The 16379-nt window shown below is 32.5% G+C and overlaps 1 protein-coding gene across 3 annotated transcripts in view; it reads left to right on the top strand.

The window, feature by feature from the left end:
• Nucleotides 1–16379, top strand: part of Utx (Utx histone demethylase) — a 183852-nt gene that overhangs the window by 142857 nt on the left and 24616 nt on the right. For all 3 annotated transcript variants that reach the window (XM_076391159.1, XM_076391158.1, XM_076391160.1), the window contains 2 exons: nucleotides 3122–3300; nucleotides 13907–14035. In XM_076391159.1, the coding sequence (XP_076247274.1) occupies nucleotides 3122–3300; nucleotides 13907–14035 (308 nt within the window). The remainder of the gene's footprint in view (nucleotides 1–3121; nucleotides 3301–13906; nucleotides 14036–16379) is intronic.

Below are 16379 nucleotides of genomic sequence, written 5' to 3'. Positions count from 1 at the left end.
GCGTTCTCGTTGCGCCGAAAACACGGGAGGCGTAATCGCGTGCGCGGTGGCTGCGAGCGCGTGCGTGCACGCCAGCCAGGAGGATGGACAGGAAGCGGTCGGTGCTCCCTGCCGGTCACGCGACCGGGAACTGGCCGACGAAAACTATAGGGGCCAGCGAAGCTAACAATAACGATTGTGCAGTCGTCAGTGACACGCTGTATTGTAGACGCGGCCTGCGCTCGAATGGGACACGCTCGAGGACGCGATCGCGAAACTGGTTCGACCCGAAGCGGAAGAAAGCCGGAAATAGACGCTTCCTGGAGCCGAAACGGTGTTTAGGAGCAGCTACAGGGCGTTTCAGGAATGTCGGGGCTGGGTCGTTTCAGGCGAAATCGGGCTCTTGTAACGTCTTAGATTTTGGTCAAATTTGGATACGTGTAGTCTTCAGCGATCTTCAGTATCTTCAAGGGTTTTTCAAAAGTTTTGAAATTACAGGTTTTACAGCTGATTCACGTGGAGGGCTTTTCTTCAAAGATTCGTATCTCCTGAATTACTAGAGCTTGTGTGATTATAGCAAAGATATTAAAGTAGCGAGTAAAAATTATTTTAGTTAAAAACATTGGTTTTCGGTATTTTTCTGGTAACTGTTTTAAACAAGTGGGTTTTCTGTAGTGGGTACGAATTTAATAATCTGATAAAATGAGAATATAGCTCCATTTGTCTTCTATATGAACATCTTTTCAGAAATACAGACATTTTAAAATTAAGTCTATGCGAATTGTATTTCAGACTTCATTTTATGTGAAGACCACAGGAGAACTCTAAATTTTAGAGGAAAGCGATAAAAAGATCCCCTGCAAAACTAGTCAGCTCCAAGTATTAGCAGAAGCGACTATTTGTGTAAATTCTAGTGTATTTTAGTATGTAGAATTTTTTTTGCAAATATTGTACAATTTTTAAAACTGGAGCAGACCAATTTTTGCACCGAGTCGAAGAACAAGAGAGGTCGAAAACCAGTTTCAAATTATCTCGAAATTACATCTTTTACTTTAGACTACTACTCGAAACTACTTCTTTGTGTTACTCTCATGAAAGGAGGTTCTAAAGATTAGCTTAATATTTTTCTCGTTCGTATTCCACCTTTTTGATCTAAATTCTATAACGTTTTGAAAACTGAAAAAATTTGAATGTTCATAAAATTAGAGAGTGCACTAGTTTTCTTAAGTCATAGACTTTCCCTCTGGGTCTTTTTTATTTAATAAACTTGTCTATACAGTATTTATTATTATAACATGTGCTTGAATCTACAAAACAATATATTAGCAAGAGCTCATAATAAAAACAGTTCCTGTCAAATTTCACGATTTTTTAAATAACAATGTTCACAGCAAAAATTAAAAGTGCTACAATAATTTTTTTCTCTCCTAGAAAAAAGAAAAAAATTAACAAGAGTCATTTTTGTTATGAGCTCTTCAATTAGTTCCACAATCAAACCAGAAAAAAAAACAATGAAGAATCTATTTAATTCTACATAACACCTATTTTATTGCAACTGGGGACATAGACATAATAAAATAAACTGTTTAATCAATTTCATGCAAAATGAAGTCGATAAGTGCATCTTTTCCCACGCTTCGGCAAAATAAAAAGCGAGCTCTTTCACAACGAAGGAAACTTTCGGTTGCTAGTGTCGACGTTCTCGTGATTGTGAAATATCGACGAGCAATCCGAACAATGCGTGCTAAATATTTATCGGCGATTGTCTGCGGGGACACGTTTCTTCGGGGTCGACGAACGACCGTCAAGCCTTCGAACGCTGACGAGACGATTGTCAGTCCTTGCACGACACGTCACGTGAAAAAGAACCGTTTCGAATCGCTGTGGTTTCACGGAGTTCGTATAATTCCGTCCAGTAGACGTATTTTCTATCTGATATAAAGACAGTTAGTAACTTCTTGAAGCACAGAATTTTAGGAAATAAAATGAGCATCAAGTCGTTAAACTTATGTCAGTAATTAAACATCTTAGCATTAAGGAGAAATCATTGGTTCTTGGAACCTAATTTATAAAAAAATTATTATAAGCGTGCAAAAATAATAGATACTGCTATTTGTCCAAATGTCCAAAAATAATTCTACTAGTTGTCCAAGTGCTCAAAAATAATGCTAGTACTTGTGCAAATGTCCAAAAATAATGTGATTACTTGTCCAAGTGTCTAAAAATAATGCCACTAGTTGTCTAAATATCCAAAAATACTGCCATTAATTATCCAAATGTCCAACAATAATGCCACCAATCGCCAAATATACAAAAATACTACCACCACTTGTCCAAATGTCTAAAAATAATGCCACTAGTTGTCCAAATATCCAAAAATACTACCATTAATTATCCAAATGTCCAACAATAATGCCACCAATCGACAAATATACGAAAATACTACCACCACTTGTCCAAATGTCTAAAAATAATGCTACTGATTGTCCAAGTGACCAAAAATAATGTGATTACTTGTCCAAGTGTCCAAAAATAATGCCACTAGTTGTCTAAATATCCAAAAATACTACCATTAATTATCCAAATGTCCAACAATAATGCCACTAATCGACAAATATGCAAAAATACTACCACTACTTGTCCAAATGTCTAAAAATAATGCCACTAGTTGTCTAAATATCCAAAAATACTGCCATTAATTATCCAAATGTCTAACAATAATGCCACCAATCGCCAAATATACAAAAATACTATCACCACTTGTCCAAATGTCTAAAACTAATGCCACTACTTGTCCAAATGCCCAAAAAGAATGTCATTACTTGTCCAAGTGCCCAAAACTAATACCACTAGTTGTCCAAATATCCAAAAATACTACCATTAATTATCCAAATGTCCAACAATAATGCCACCAATCGACAAATATACAAAAATACTACGACCACTTGTCCAAATGTCTAAAAATAATGCTACTGATTGTCCAAGTGACCAAAAATAATGTCATTACTTGTCCAAGTGTCCAAAAATAATGGCACTAGTTGTCCAAATATCTAAAAATAATACCACTACTTCTTATCAAACTTCACACTTTCCATCTACTTCGAGCATACATCTAAAAAAATGGTAATTTTGTTTGTTTCAGGGCCGTAAAAGCGTTCCAGCAGGTGCTATGGGTGGAACCAGGATTTCCACGGGCCTGCGAGGTTCACCTACGGCTCGGCTTGATGCTGAAGGTCCACGCTGACTTCGACGCCGCTCTGAAGCACCTGACACTCGCTCTGATCGATGCCACGACACCTGCTTCCTTCTCCAAGCTCGAAAGTGAGTCTCGACTTTCTTGCCGCATCGCCTACGCGCGATCATTCGTATAAAAATCATTCCTCGACAGCTGTCGACCGTGTATACTCTGCTTTTTACACCGAAATCTTACGCCGATACCACATGTCGTGGCTTGTTCTACTTTTCTCCACGATCGCTCGTGCCTGTTAACGTTCCCTCGCAGTATAAAGGTCAGCTGTACGCGAGGCACAGAACACAACTGAATCTGTGGTACAGTTAGAGTACAGAGAGGTTCTGTGTGAAAAATTGTGTTGGGAATGTGGTTGAATTTTTTTTGATTGGAGTCCTCGTTTTCGTGATAGAGGAGTTTCCCGATATAAACTCTTTTGATGAAGATTTGAGGTTTCAGAATTAGAGTTTGAAACTTCTTCAAATATTCAAATACTCCAGTATCCAAAATCCAAACATTTAGATTTTCCAATAATAATAAAATCTTCAAACAGCTATTTAAATTTAGCAGTAAAGAATTTTTCAAAAATTCTTTTTCCCTTCTACTTTGAGTATCTTAAGAAAAGATAACTGCATGGATTGGTTTCTAATCCCTGTGGAAAAAAGAAACAAAATTTTTAAGCTATTTTGAAGTACATGCTAAATAGATCTTCAAGTTTAAAATTGTATGGGGTCGTTGACGACCCCAGGCGTCATTCTAGGGTTGAATACTGAAATCTTCGACTATTCAAATTTGACAAAATCTCTGAATTACTCTTAATTCCAAGGGAACCTTACCTCAACTATAACTTCCTCCAAAATTTATCCTTTAATATCAAAAATACCTCTAAATCTCCTTTAAATCAGAAAAGATACCACGCTGTTGAATAAAAATTTGAAGTTTTTGTCTTCTGACAGTTTTCCAGTAGGTGTGCGGTATTGCTCATAAATAATAAATAAAACTCATAAATTACAAATTACAGTGGACTGGACCGAGTGATGTAATTTTGAACAAATTGGAACGAAGGGTGTTCTGCTGAAATATTCGCGTCAGTGGGGAAACTTTCACTTTGTACTCTCGCTTTTCACGGATGCCTTGTTAAAGCCGACGAGCTTTAGTCTGACTTAAAAATTAGAGACACCACCCTTCACCATCCCCTGGAATATCGGGTTATAGGGAACCATCTTCGCTGAAGCTTTGATGTCTACAGACTATAGTTATTTTGTAGGGTGTTTTAGGGTGATTTTAACTTCGGCCCTAGCCTTCAAAGACGTTTCCTCTTACAGAAAAATAATCCTGAGAAAGGACAAGACCTTCACGCTCGATGAAAATTGTACATCTACTCCACTGATGAATTTTATGTCTTCCAGTTTCTGTTTTCTTGTTTTTGACTCAGATACTTATTAAATATTTAAAAATCTTTTTTAGAGAATAATATTTTGTTATGTTTCCTCTGGAAAATTTCGTTATTTGAATACTTAGATCTATGATAAATTAGTATGTGCTTTTAACTGCATAAAAAGAAAACAATATTAACGCGTTCATAGTTCTATGATTAGTACATGGATCAAGGACATTTGAACGATTAGCTTTTTGTTCAGTTTTAGATAAAAAATATGATTCTTGTTAGCGATGACATCTTGTCTTCGTTTTTTGTTATATTTTTTATCATTTCTATAGAACTTGTGATATATGTATGACAAAAAATGTCGTTATTTTTTATTATGAGCGTGTTCCAACTTGCGACAAATGAGTTTGTAACAAGAATCGTGAATTCTACGAAAAAAAATCTTTCATTAAATCTCGGCTACTGTTATCGATATTTTCGGTATTAATATAACGAATTTGTTAGATTTAAATTAAAACGTACTATCATCAAATATTCATAAAATTGTAATGAATAAATCATAAAATTATAATTAATAGAATTACAATTAGTAAGTATTAATTGTTATGTAAAAATGAGACTTGACATATGAGCCAGTTATTCTGAAAGTGGGGCATCTCCATTTTCTTCATTAATGAGATATTTAATGTTCCACGATTCACATGATTCAATAAAAGTCCAAACAATATGAAGACCACAGGGGAAGAAGTTGACGTATCCATCTTTGTGGATTTTCTGTTTCTTCTTTATGCCATCTACGAATATAAAAAGAGTGCTGCTATATATTCGAGTTAAAAAGATGGAAATCTTGATTAATTCTAAGATATGACCATTTCAGTATTGTGTATTCAGGGAAGTAATTTAATAAGTCTAAGAAAAGGTTTCGATAATAGATTAAGAAATATTACGAAAAAATTGCTTATTAATCATGAAATTAATCATGAAAACTAATGGTTCAAAAAAACTAAAGCAATAACTGGTGCAATGATAGTCAAATTTTTTTATGTCTTTAACAAAAGGATAGAAACACAATTGTAATCTAAACACTAAATAAAAACAGTTTGTTAAATGTGTAATTAGTTTAGAATATTTCATACTATAAAATTGCTTTCCTGTAAAATTTATAAAATATGGGGTATCAGAATTAACCCTTCTGACCTTCAATTTGATTATAGAAATGTGTCTTGCCTTGCTTGTTCTTTCCCTATGGTATTTATATGGAATTAAATTTTAATAAAAAATTAGATTACCTCATTTTGATAAAAAATGGTTCCTTTATTACAATATTTGTGAAGAAGTATTTTGAAAAATTTTGAAAAAGTACTTAGAAACAATGCAAAAAAGAATCACAATTTTTATCGAGGCCAAAAAAATTAAAATCTATCGCACAGAATCTATGAGACTTCCTGTCATTAATTAAAAATGAATTTAAATGAGGTACCAAAGCAGTTATGGAACTTTCTAATATTAACTTCAAAGTATTCTTTGAAAGAAAAAAAGATATAAATTCCAACAGAATTTATCTTAAAAAAGAAAATTAAATTATTTAAAAAATAACAGTATTTTAAAGTCCTCTAAAAACTAGCTTTATTTTAAGGTTATTTAAAAAATAACTATTTTGCGTTAAGTTTCGGTAAAGCTTTATTTTTATCCCTAATTTGAATATTTGAATTCTAATTTAATAACCGAAGTCTCTGTACACATTATATCGAGGCAGTGCATCGTTGAACGCTCACGTTCACCCTTTCCCTCGCTCAGAGCGCGTGTAACGCGCGATAGTAGTTATCGTTGTTATACGCGACGTAACACTTGCTGTATCACGTCAGGGAAAGGGGGTCAAGTTCGAGGGAAGAAAGTGAGCAAAAGATCCGTGGCCGAGATGTTGTCGGGAGGTTGCGCGCAGGTATGTAATAGGCACTTTCCACGCGGCGGAAGTATCGATTTCATCCTGCCCCGCTAAATAATGTATTAAAAGCGCGCACGCGAAAACTCGAGGGGAATTATTTAACCCGCTTCGTTCCGGGATATTTTCACCTCGGATCGATGCCTCCTGCAGCTTTAACCCTCGTTCTTGAATGCTAGAACAGCCGATGAATTTTCGAGGAGACTATGATTTTTCAAACTGAGAAGGCCATTTTTTTTATTGAGGGGTAGTTCTGGTCTAAGAAGCTACGAAAAGAATCGTTTTTAGGAATTTTTCTGTAACAAACTAGACAGCCTATGGTTTTCGGTATTTCATTGTGCATCGTTTGAGCGTGTAAAAAATTGTATATCTTTTTATTTTATGTAAGTATTAAGAGCGTTCGTATTGTGTTACATAATAGCCCTCGAGAGATCTCTTTGAATATTAGAGCAAGAATATATTCAGATTGATTCTTAAATTGAATGAAATTTCTGAGACAGTGAGCCTACGAAAGTGAACAAAAATTTTATTGTTTTATTTCTTGATACCTGAAAGTTCGACGTTGTTTTTTAATCAATTTGTTGAGAATTCTGTGTCTGTTAAAACCTAGTAAATTTGGAGAAACTCAAAATATTACAGGTTCACTCTCTACAAAAAAGTATATTTTTTAATTTGAAAGAAGATTCATTTAAATTGATCGGTTCATTTTTGAGATATTTGTCCTATCAATTGGTGCTTGAAGAAGAACTTGGCAAAAGTTGAATCACTGATAGCAGACAGCTGCCATCTAAAAGCCACTAACTTTGGTAATTTTTAGAATTTTGAAATTTTCTTTTAACTGCATATTCTTCAAGCACCAAAGAATTAAAAAATAAAAAATTCAGTTTTTGAGAGATCTAAACCAGAGCCTCCCCTTAATCAATTCTTGACTGGAGAAAATTTGGTCAAGGAGATACGACATGGAGGTATAGAGTATTCTATCTCAGAGGGTTGAAGATAACAGAAAAATTTATTCTATCACGTCTTCAGCGTATTATGAAAAAATAGTATTGCTAAAAATGAGTTTTCTCAAATATCCCTCTCCCCACGCACAAATATAAAAAAATACTGAATTCTAATAATACAATATTTATTCAGTGTCAGGAAAATATAGCAACCCCATATTCAATTCTTTTTATATTTGATCATTTGGTATTATTTCACTTGGGGTCCATTCAGTACCATTTCTCGAGGTGACCAATATGCCCCTATTACTTTTAATTAATCGTCATCTTAATGAGCAATACTGAAAACAGTTGCTATAGGTTCACTGAGTTTATAACGAAAACCCTTTGCAAACATAAAATACAACTATTTTATTTCCAAAAAGTTTTAACAATTGAAAAAAGTTAATATTAAATGACAAGAATAGCAAAAATGCTTCTCAATAAAAGTTCTATTGACGATAAAATTGAATTACCATTTACTCAGAGAATAAAGAATAAGAAATAAAAAATAGAAAGTCGTATATTAAGGGGTAAGTAAATGAAAGTACGTAAATAAAATGAAAGAATGGTGCATGTTCAAATGCAACGCGAGTTGGAAATGAGCTTGGAGCTTTAATTAATAACTGGAATCTCCGTTGCTCTTCCCCAGTCGGGATTTCATGGCTGTAGTTTTATCCACGTCACTTAGGATTACCAAGAAGCATGAATGAGTCACATGGGTACTCACGCGGAAGACGAACTCACTCTGCTGTACTGTTTCACGTGTTAATTAAGCGCGTGTGAATTAAAATACATTTGGAACCCTAATGTCACTACTAACAATTAAACAATAGAAGTTTTGAAGAAAATCTTTAAAAAATCATTCCTTTCTTAGTAACAATTGTTCATAGTACAGAAAAGTATTTTTTGAAATTTTTTCCATTCTTTATTACACCTAGTTAGTCTACACTAATATTTTTTACAAACGCAGAATATATTTGTATACGGAAATTCTAATTTATTTCTGTTTTATTGTTTCAATTTGCATTTAATTTCTTTGAAATAATAACTGCTTGAAAAATTGTATAAAAACACACACAATCATAAATAACATCACAGAAGTATTTCTGTGTCATCAAATCGTATTCGAAGATCAGAAATACTAAGGGTTATCAGAAAATCCACTTCGACTTATTTATTGAAACAAATTTCGGAAGAAAAAACGCTTCTATTATTTATCAATTCCTTCGAACTCAGATAATGAAGCAATTCGAAGAAACATGACTTTTCCAAAGCAAGAAGTACTTAAGGAAATCTAAGAAAAATTTTCGCTGAGGGTAATTTAGTATGTCGATGTATTCAGAATCTTTTATTCAAACAGTACTCTTTTATTCAAATAACTCGCTTATCTGAACAATTTTGAAACAATTTATTGTTCATTGCAATTGACTTTGAGTAATCTTGAATAACCTTCAATTCCAGTCACCACATTCATCCTAAGACGTTCTGCCTTTAAAAAAATGAAGTTGACCTTGATATCTCCTGTCTACTGCCACCTATGAAAAAAACTATTAACATTAAATTATGTCTCCCTTGAATCCAAACAAGTTTGGTCTAACGCATTTTTTTCTGCCATTAAGAGCAAGCGAATTATTCAAGGTGGCCTGTTTTAGGTGACTCACCCTGTATATTTTCCGCAAGAAGTCTCAAGGAAAGTACAATAACTACAAAATTATAAGTAGATATTTTTTAAATTACTTTTCTTATATACGACTCTCTTTTTATCTTCTATAGGCAAGAATTTTGTTTTAGTGGATACTCGAACACTTTGCATTGCAATAATTACAACACCGCTATAGCTCTGACCTTCTGCATAAGTTTCCTCTCGGCTTACCAACGAGATGACAATCGTTCGAAGGCAAGTCATGGCTAGAACGAACGTGGCATTAGTAATCGAGTTAAAATTCACTGTCGTTCAAAGAACCACGAGCCGCGCCAATGGGAGCACGTAAATCGTCCCCCTCGAACATTCAATTCGTATAATTGACAATTCGTGTGCGAGGAGTCACTCAATATACAGCACATTTACTGAGAAAAGTTGAAAAATTGTACGTGGTTATTTAAGAATTTTGCTATAGAAGTGTATCAAAAACAGCTTGTGTTAGATTTTCAAAAAATTCAAGTTAGGACATTAATTAAAATCTAATATATAAAATTCATATTTGCAGGAAGGAGAAAGAGTACTAACAGATTTTTTAAGTTCTTAAAATAAGGGTGCAAGAAAATACAAGGCTATAAGAAAGTATTGAAGTTGAAGCCTTGAAACTTAGGTCAATTTGCTTTATATTTACAAATATGGGCATATATACACATAATTACTTTCTGTGCTGACAATGAGATACACTAAAAATGTGACTTGCATAATAAATCTTCATATTTATAATAAAGTAGTAGAAAAATAGAAAACAAGTCTCAATTGTCAAATCCAGGAGTTTTGCAATATGTTATTTGAAAGATAATATTAAAATTTAAACTTGCACTTCTTCAATTTTTCTTTTGGTATACATAGCACGTTGACAATAGGTGACAATCTTTACATCTCTAAATGGTATTAATAAACTATAGTGGCAACTAATTAGAAGAAGAAGCACACTGTGGAATAAATACAAACATAAATTAAAAACAATTTTTTCTTCAAAGTAGAGTCACTGCTAAAGTGACAGAATTTTTATCGAATTTTATTGAATTTTTTTATTGAATTGAATTGACAGTAATCAGTCAGTGTGTTAATGTGTAACAAATCAACAGTATTTTTTCTGTTGGCTATCTATATACTATAATATCATACAATTTATTTTTATTGTATAATAAATATAGTTGTAGTTATTAATTATTCAAAGTATCGAGCTTAGAAATCAAACTTAGAGGGATGCTCCAGTATTATAACAGTAGGATTCATGAACAGTAGTTTTTAATTGACTATTGTGTTTCGTAATGTTTGTCAGTAAATATAGTTTAACTTTGTTATTTCGTTACAGGGTATTCCTTGTTATCTCCCCATCACTCTAAATCATATTAATTTCATGGCCTTTTCGCTCCTGAATTATTCAACAGATTGATTCATCCAGCATGCAAAATGATTTCCTTTCCTCCATCTCATCGAACCAGAATCACTTCCCCTTGCTATGACCCATTGCACTTGTGAAATATCTCGCGCCTCTGAGATTCGTGGATCAGTTTCGTATTAGCTTTTGACCTAGTCGGAAGTTGCCAGGATGTGATACTGTGAAAGTGAGATCGTAAGAGACAGATTAGGAATGTTACTAATCAATTCTTTAGTGATTAGTTATGTGATGTGAGTCGCTCATTTGTCCAATCGATTAACTCCAATAACACAAAAATATGAATATTTATTTTAAATATGTAAAAGTGCTGTAGTGGGTAGTGAAATTGCAACATTAACTAAAAGTACTATTTGTTGAATATACAAGTAATTATAATTATTATAAAAGTTCAAGTGAAAGATTACAATTATTATAAAATTTCAAGTAAAAAAGGAAATTAGATCCTAAATCACAAATAACATAAACAGTTAAATAAAAAGCATTGATATGTATAGTGCAATTTCAGTGGCCACTACTGTAAGCATTAATTAACTGTTTTAGCACTAAAATTTAAAAACTTCAAAAAGTAGAGTTAATCACCTTGACCTGTAAAAGGTTCATACATAAATTTCAGATGTTTGTGCAAATTTCTGGCTTGATAAACACAACTCAAAGAACTTATTGTTAATTAAAAATTTGTTGCACCCACTAAATAATATAAGGTATATTTTATATTTTATATTTCTTAAATTCTGCACTTTTTGCATATTAAAATGTCTCATAATTGTATAAAATTCCACAATTTAATAATGTAATTTGAATTAAGAAATAATTGAATCTGGAAAAATTTGTTTCACCCAAATATTGAAGGGTGCTCCAAATTTGTTATCAATAGGGTAGAGAATTACTCGAATATGATCAATAAAATTATTAATATAGTCTGTGCACTGAATCGAGAGAGTAAATGACAGTTCGACGTCCACGTGGTCGAAGACTATGGCTGCAGCTATGACCTACAATGTGAAATCGACAACTAACAGTGGATTCGCAGTTCTGTAACTGTAAAAATCTACTCTCTCGACTTACAATCAGTGGAGAAACTATAGTAACATAAAATATTATAAAGGGGTTAAAATATTGTAAGGGGTGGTAGGGAAGCTCAAATGGAACAAAAAATGTCCTATGTCATGACGTCCGATCTGCCTCCATTTTACAATAATAATGCATTACAGTTAACATATATATCTATATTCTAAACTAACAACCATAAAATTCTATACTTTTGCAGATATATTGAGTGGTAGAAATAGGGTAAAAAAGTCTTAATACATTTTATAGTATCTCTTACAGTTCAATTTTTATAAAGCTTTGAAAATGTGAGATCCATTTCCTACAAACATCTCGAATTTTCAAAGTTTATATAAGTTAAACCATAAGGGGTACAACAAAATGTATTAAGACTTCTTTGCTCTGTTTCTGCCACTCAATGTATCTGCAAAATTACAGAATTTTCTTATTCTTAGTTTAGAATACAGGTATATATGTTAACTTTAATGAATTATTGCATAATGGAGGCAGATATATCATAGGACATTCTCTGTTCCATTTGAGCTCCCTTACCACCCCTTAGAATATTTCAACATGCGCTCGTTACACCCTGTATTGTAGTATTAATATCATTGAGCATTATTGTACTAATTGAAATACCTTTACCAATTTTCCATTAGCACAGGAAATTTCCGCTACCCTAACGAAACTAGATCCCCCACCACCAAGATCCTTCAATCTTGAAGTGTCACACTTATAAAATATGGCGAGCAGGAGAGATTCAGAGGTCAGTTTCGTGTTTACCACTGATACGATCGGAGGTCTCTGAGAAGTGTACTAAAAAAGTGATTACTGTTAATTATCTCCTGAGATTTGCATACAAGTATGTTCATACTTTTAAGCATTTATTATTAGTGGGCCAGTGTTATTTATTTTAATATTTTTTCAAATTTGTTTGCTTATTATTTTATTCCTTTGAAAATTCAAGTTTACTAGGAAGTGTGTGATTATTTGCTACTTTCAAATAAAAGAAAAAAATTGTTGCTCGATGAGTGAAAAATGAATGAATTTTACTATTAATGATATTTAAATTTGATAAGAATCATTAATAGTAAAATTCCTCATTTTTTGAATTCTTTTGTCAGTGCTAAAAGTTATATGGTATTTTAACCTTGTCAGTAATTATTGCAAATAATCATATAAAATTGGTATGAAATCTGTTAATATACCATTCAGGATATTAAAGCTCAAAATAGTTAGGATGTGTGGCTAATGATATACAAGTAAGACTAGTTCTAATAACTTCAATTAAACTTCACTTTCAATTATTAAAACTCATAATGGTTACGATGTGTGGTTAATGATATACAAGTAAGACTAATTCTAATAACTTCAACTTTACTACAGTATAATTTCTCGTAATTTCATGCTCCATTGGTCCTGCAATAGTCAGTGGTATAATCAATAGCATGGATGACAGTACTGCTTGCTTACTCTTGCTAAATATTTAGTTTCAACATATACAGATTTTACGTAAATGTCAGAACAGTTCACAAAATCTTTTTTAACTTATTAAATAATTACTGGAAATATTTCTCAATTAATAATGTATTAAAATATCTTTATACCTACTTTTTTAAAAAAAAATATGAAGACGACTTTAATTTTCTTTTTATATATAATAATTATGCCTTTTTCGTAAATTGTTTTAACATACTTCAAACATAATTAATTAATAACATAAAGTATTTATATACAAGTCTCATTGTTGTAGATTTCAGATTTAACCCTTGTCTCTTTCAAAGAAATTTGTTAACATTGAGCAACCATTACTGCAAAATACCCAACATGTGTCAATCGACCCCTTATGCAACTAGATACAATACCTGCGAGACATTGAGAAATTTGTTCCAAAAGGACACAGTTCACAGTTGAAAGCTACAACAGTGAGAATGAGAACCCTGAAAACTTTAACTCTGTTATCATAGAGAAGCTGTTCAATTGTTATTTATAATAAAGAATGAAAAAGTTCCAAATGGAACTAGTACTGATAGAAATTAGGGAGGCGTTATTAGATTTATTCTTATATTTAAATAAAAGAAATTTTCCAGTCGAAGATTCTTCTAATAATTAGGATTCATTGATGAAAATAACACTTAATGTAATTCATGCTATAACTGTAGAATTAATATAATTAATTTTTGCATTTTACACACAAGTTTATTAAAATATGAAATTTCCTTTTTGTTTCAGTAAAATTCCATATAGCCCATTTGTACGAAGTTCAAGGCAAGTATCGCCTAGCGAAGGAACACTACGAGGCGTTGCTCAAAGAAAAAACCCTACCGTCTCATTTGAAGGCCGATATTTGTCGTCAGTTAGGTGAGTTGAAATAATATTTCTTCAGTCTAATTCTAAACTTAAAAAAGGTGAAAAATATATTTGGGAAAATATTCTACGAGCTAATGCACAAATCGTCTCGAAGACTTCAAATTGTTTAGAAGGACCTAGGATTCAAATTATAGATTAATTTCACAGCTCACTTTTTTATTCTTATTCGTTTTTGTTATGACTCTTATTCTCCTTTTGAGACCACCATATTTAATTTTACAATTACAAATTTATTCACTTACCAGTGACAAAAGGCTCTAAGATTTAAATTATAAATTAATTTCATAGTTTAACTTTTTTTATTCTTTTTTGTTTTTGTGTGTGATTTTCATTCTTCTTTTGAGATTCCCCACACTTAGTTTTACAGTTTCAAATTTATTCACTTACCAGTGACAAAAGGCTCTAAGATTTAAATTATAAATTAATTTCATAGTTTAACTTTTTTTATTCTTTTTTGTTTTTGTGTGTGATTTTCATTCTTCTTTTGAGATTCCTCACACTTAGTTTTACAGTTTCAAATTTATTCCTCTGCCAGTGACATTTTCTAGAAAACACGTACTGTCGCCACAGGGGGAATTTTTACGACTCTTGCGACAGTAAAGCAATATATAGCATCCAAGTTACGTAAAATTGCTTCTGACTAATGATTAAAAAGTTGTATTCAAACTTTGCAAATCGATTATCATGGGTGAAGATATTTCTACTATTTATTGCGTATAATTACATGAAACGACTATTCTTAAATTATATCTTAAATTGTTCTTAAATTAAGAGCTAAAGAACTGTAGCTTCACTGGATTAAGTTTTTATTCAGTAAGCAGTCCAAGTGACGAAAACTTTGAAAAATGCAGTTTGTTACATATGAATAGCTATGCTTAAAAAAATAATTTTAGACTATCAAAATAAAAATATTTTAATTCCCGAAATTTCACTTCCCATTTAAAATACTAATTTATTGTTAAATTGTAGAATAACGATTACTTAAAATAGGATTTAAAATATTTTCCGTACTTTTACTTACCATTGCATGATAGAAATACGAGTTAAGAGTCAGTTAGTGTTATAAGTAGACCGCAGATATCTATGCAAATTGATATTTTTATAAGTGGGATTACATAAATGCAGGCTAAAAATAAATTTTAAAGATTTTTTTGGTACTAGATTCTAATGTTAATTTATTTTAAATACGTTATGTATATATGTTTTATATACTATAAAGAATATTGTAGTGTACAGGATGTTAATCCTTTTCACCTTATAAGTACAATTTATAACACAAACGTAAAAAATTTTATTTTATGCTTTAGATCATCAAAATGAAACTACTTTAATTGCTGAAATTTCACTTTCCATTTAAAATTCCATTTTACTTGAACTCTAGTCTAACGATTACGTAAAATATCATTTAAAATATTTTTTTATAAACTTAATCCAGAAGTGTACCCAGATACCACGCGATATCTTGAAGACGTCTGTTTTGTGTCCATTTTATGTTCGAACATCTTACGACAGAACTGGTATGTCTTAAAAATATTCAAGAGAGTACATCTGAAAGACTTCTGAAATTTACGCCCACAAGACGTCTTAAAGACATTACACAGACGTCTAAAAGATGTCTATTTTTTGTGTGGGCGTTTTGTAGACTTAATTTGAGCGTTTTTAATACATTCTAAAGACATACTAATTTGTAACTTGGGACTCTTTAAAGATGTCTTTTGGACATTTTTAAAACTTTATTGGATCTTTTGAAGATGTTTTCAAACTCTCTCTGTATTACATGGGTATACATCCAGTATCTAAAAATGTGTCTATAGTTCATGTTCTCTAACAAAATTATTTAATTTTTTAGAAAACAGAAAAGAGATGTTATACGTATGTCTCTTTTCTGTTTTCTAAAAAGTCTGTGTAACTTTGTTACATAACATGTAGCGTAGACCCACCTTAACAACCGTCGATTGAACCAAATCCCTCTTCAACAATTTACCCCAGCCATCAGCCAGCTCGTCGCGCAAATTAAACAACCCCCAAAACGCACGTTGTCCACCGCGCGGCATGGTTTATGAAAAATTCCTCAGTTCTGGGGCGTGCCAGGTCGCATCGCTGGCTTCGCCCGTAATTGAACAATCGCGAGCTTAATCAGAGACGCCGCAGAGCTTTTATTTTCCCAGCGATAACGTCCCGAGTTGGAGGCACCTTGGTTTAATTAAACCCACCGCCTCCGCGCCCCTCGAACTCGTCGAATCGCGATTCCTCCGTGAGCGACTGTCCCTCTCCCTTTCGTGGGCCACGGTCGCGAGCTTTTTCGACTCCTCGAATTCGGCTTAAGGTCCAACCC

The sequence above is a fragment of the Calliopsis andreniformis genome, unplaced genomic scaffold (genome assembly GCF_051401765.1).
Source record: "Calliopsis andreniformis isolate RMS-2024a unplaced genomic scaffold, iyCalAndr_principal scaffold0022, whole genome shotgun sequence".
Taxonomy (NCBI): domain Eukaryota; kingdom Metazoa; phylum Arthropoda; class Insecta; order Hymenoptera; family Andrenidae; genus Calliopsis; species Calliopsis andreniformis.
The sequence above is the reverse complement of the archived record's forward strand: the minus strand, read 5'-3'. Positions and strand labels throughout refer to the sequence as shown.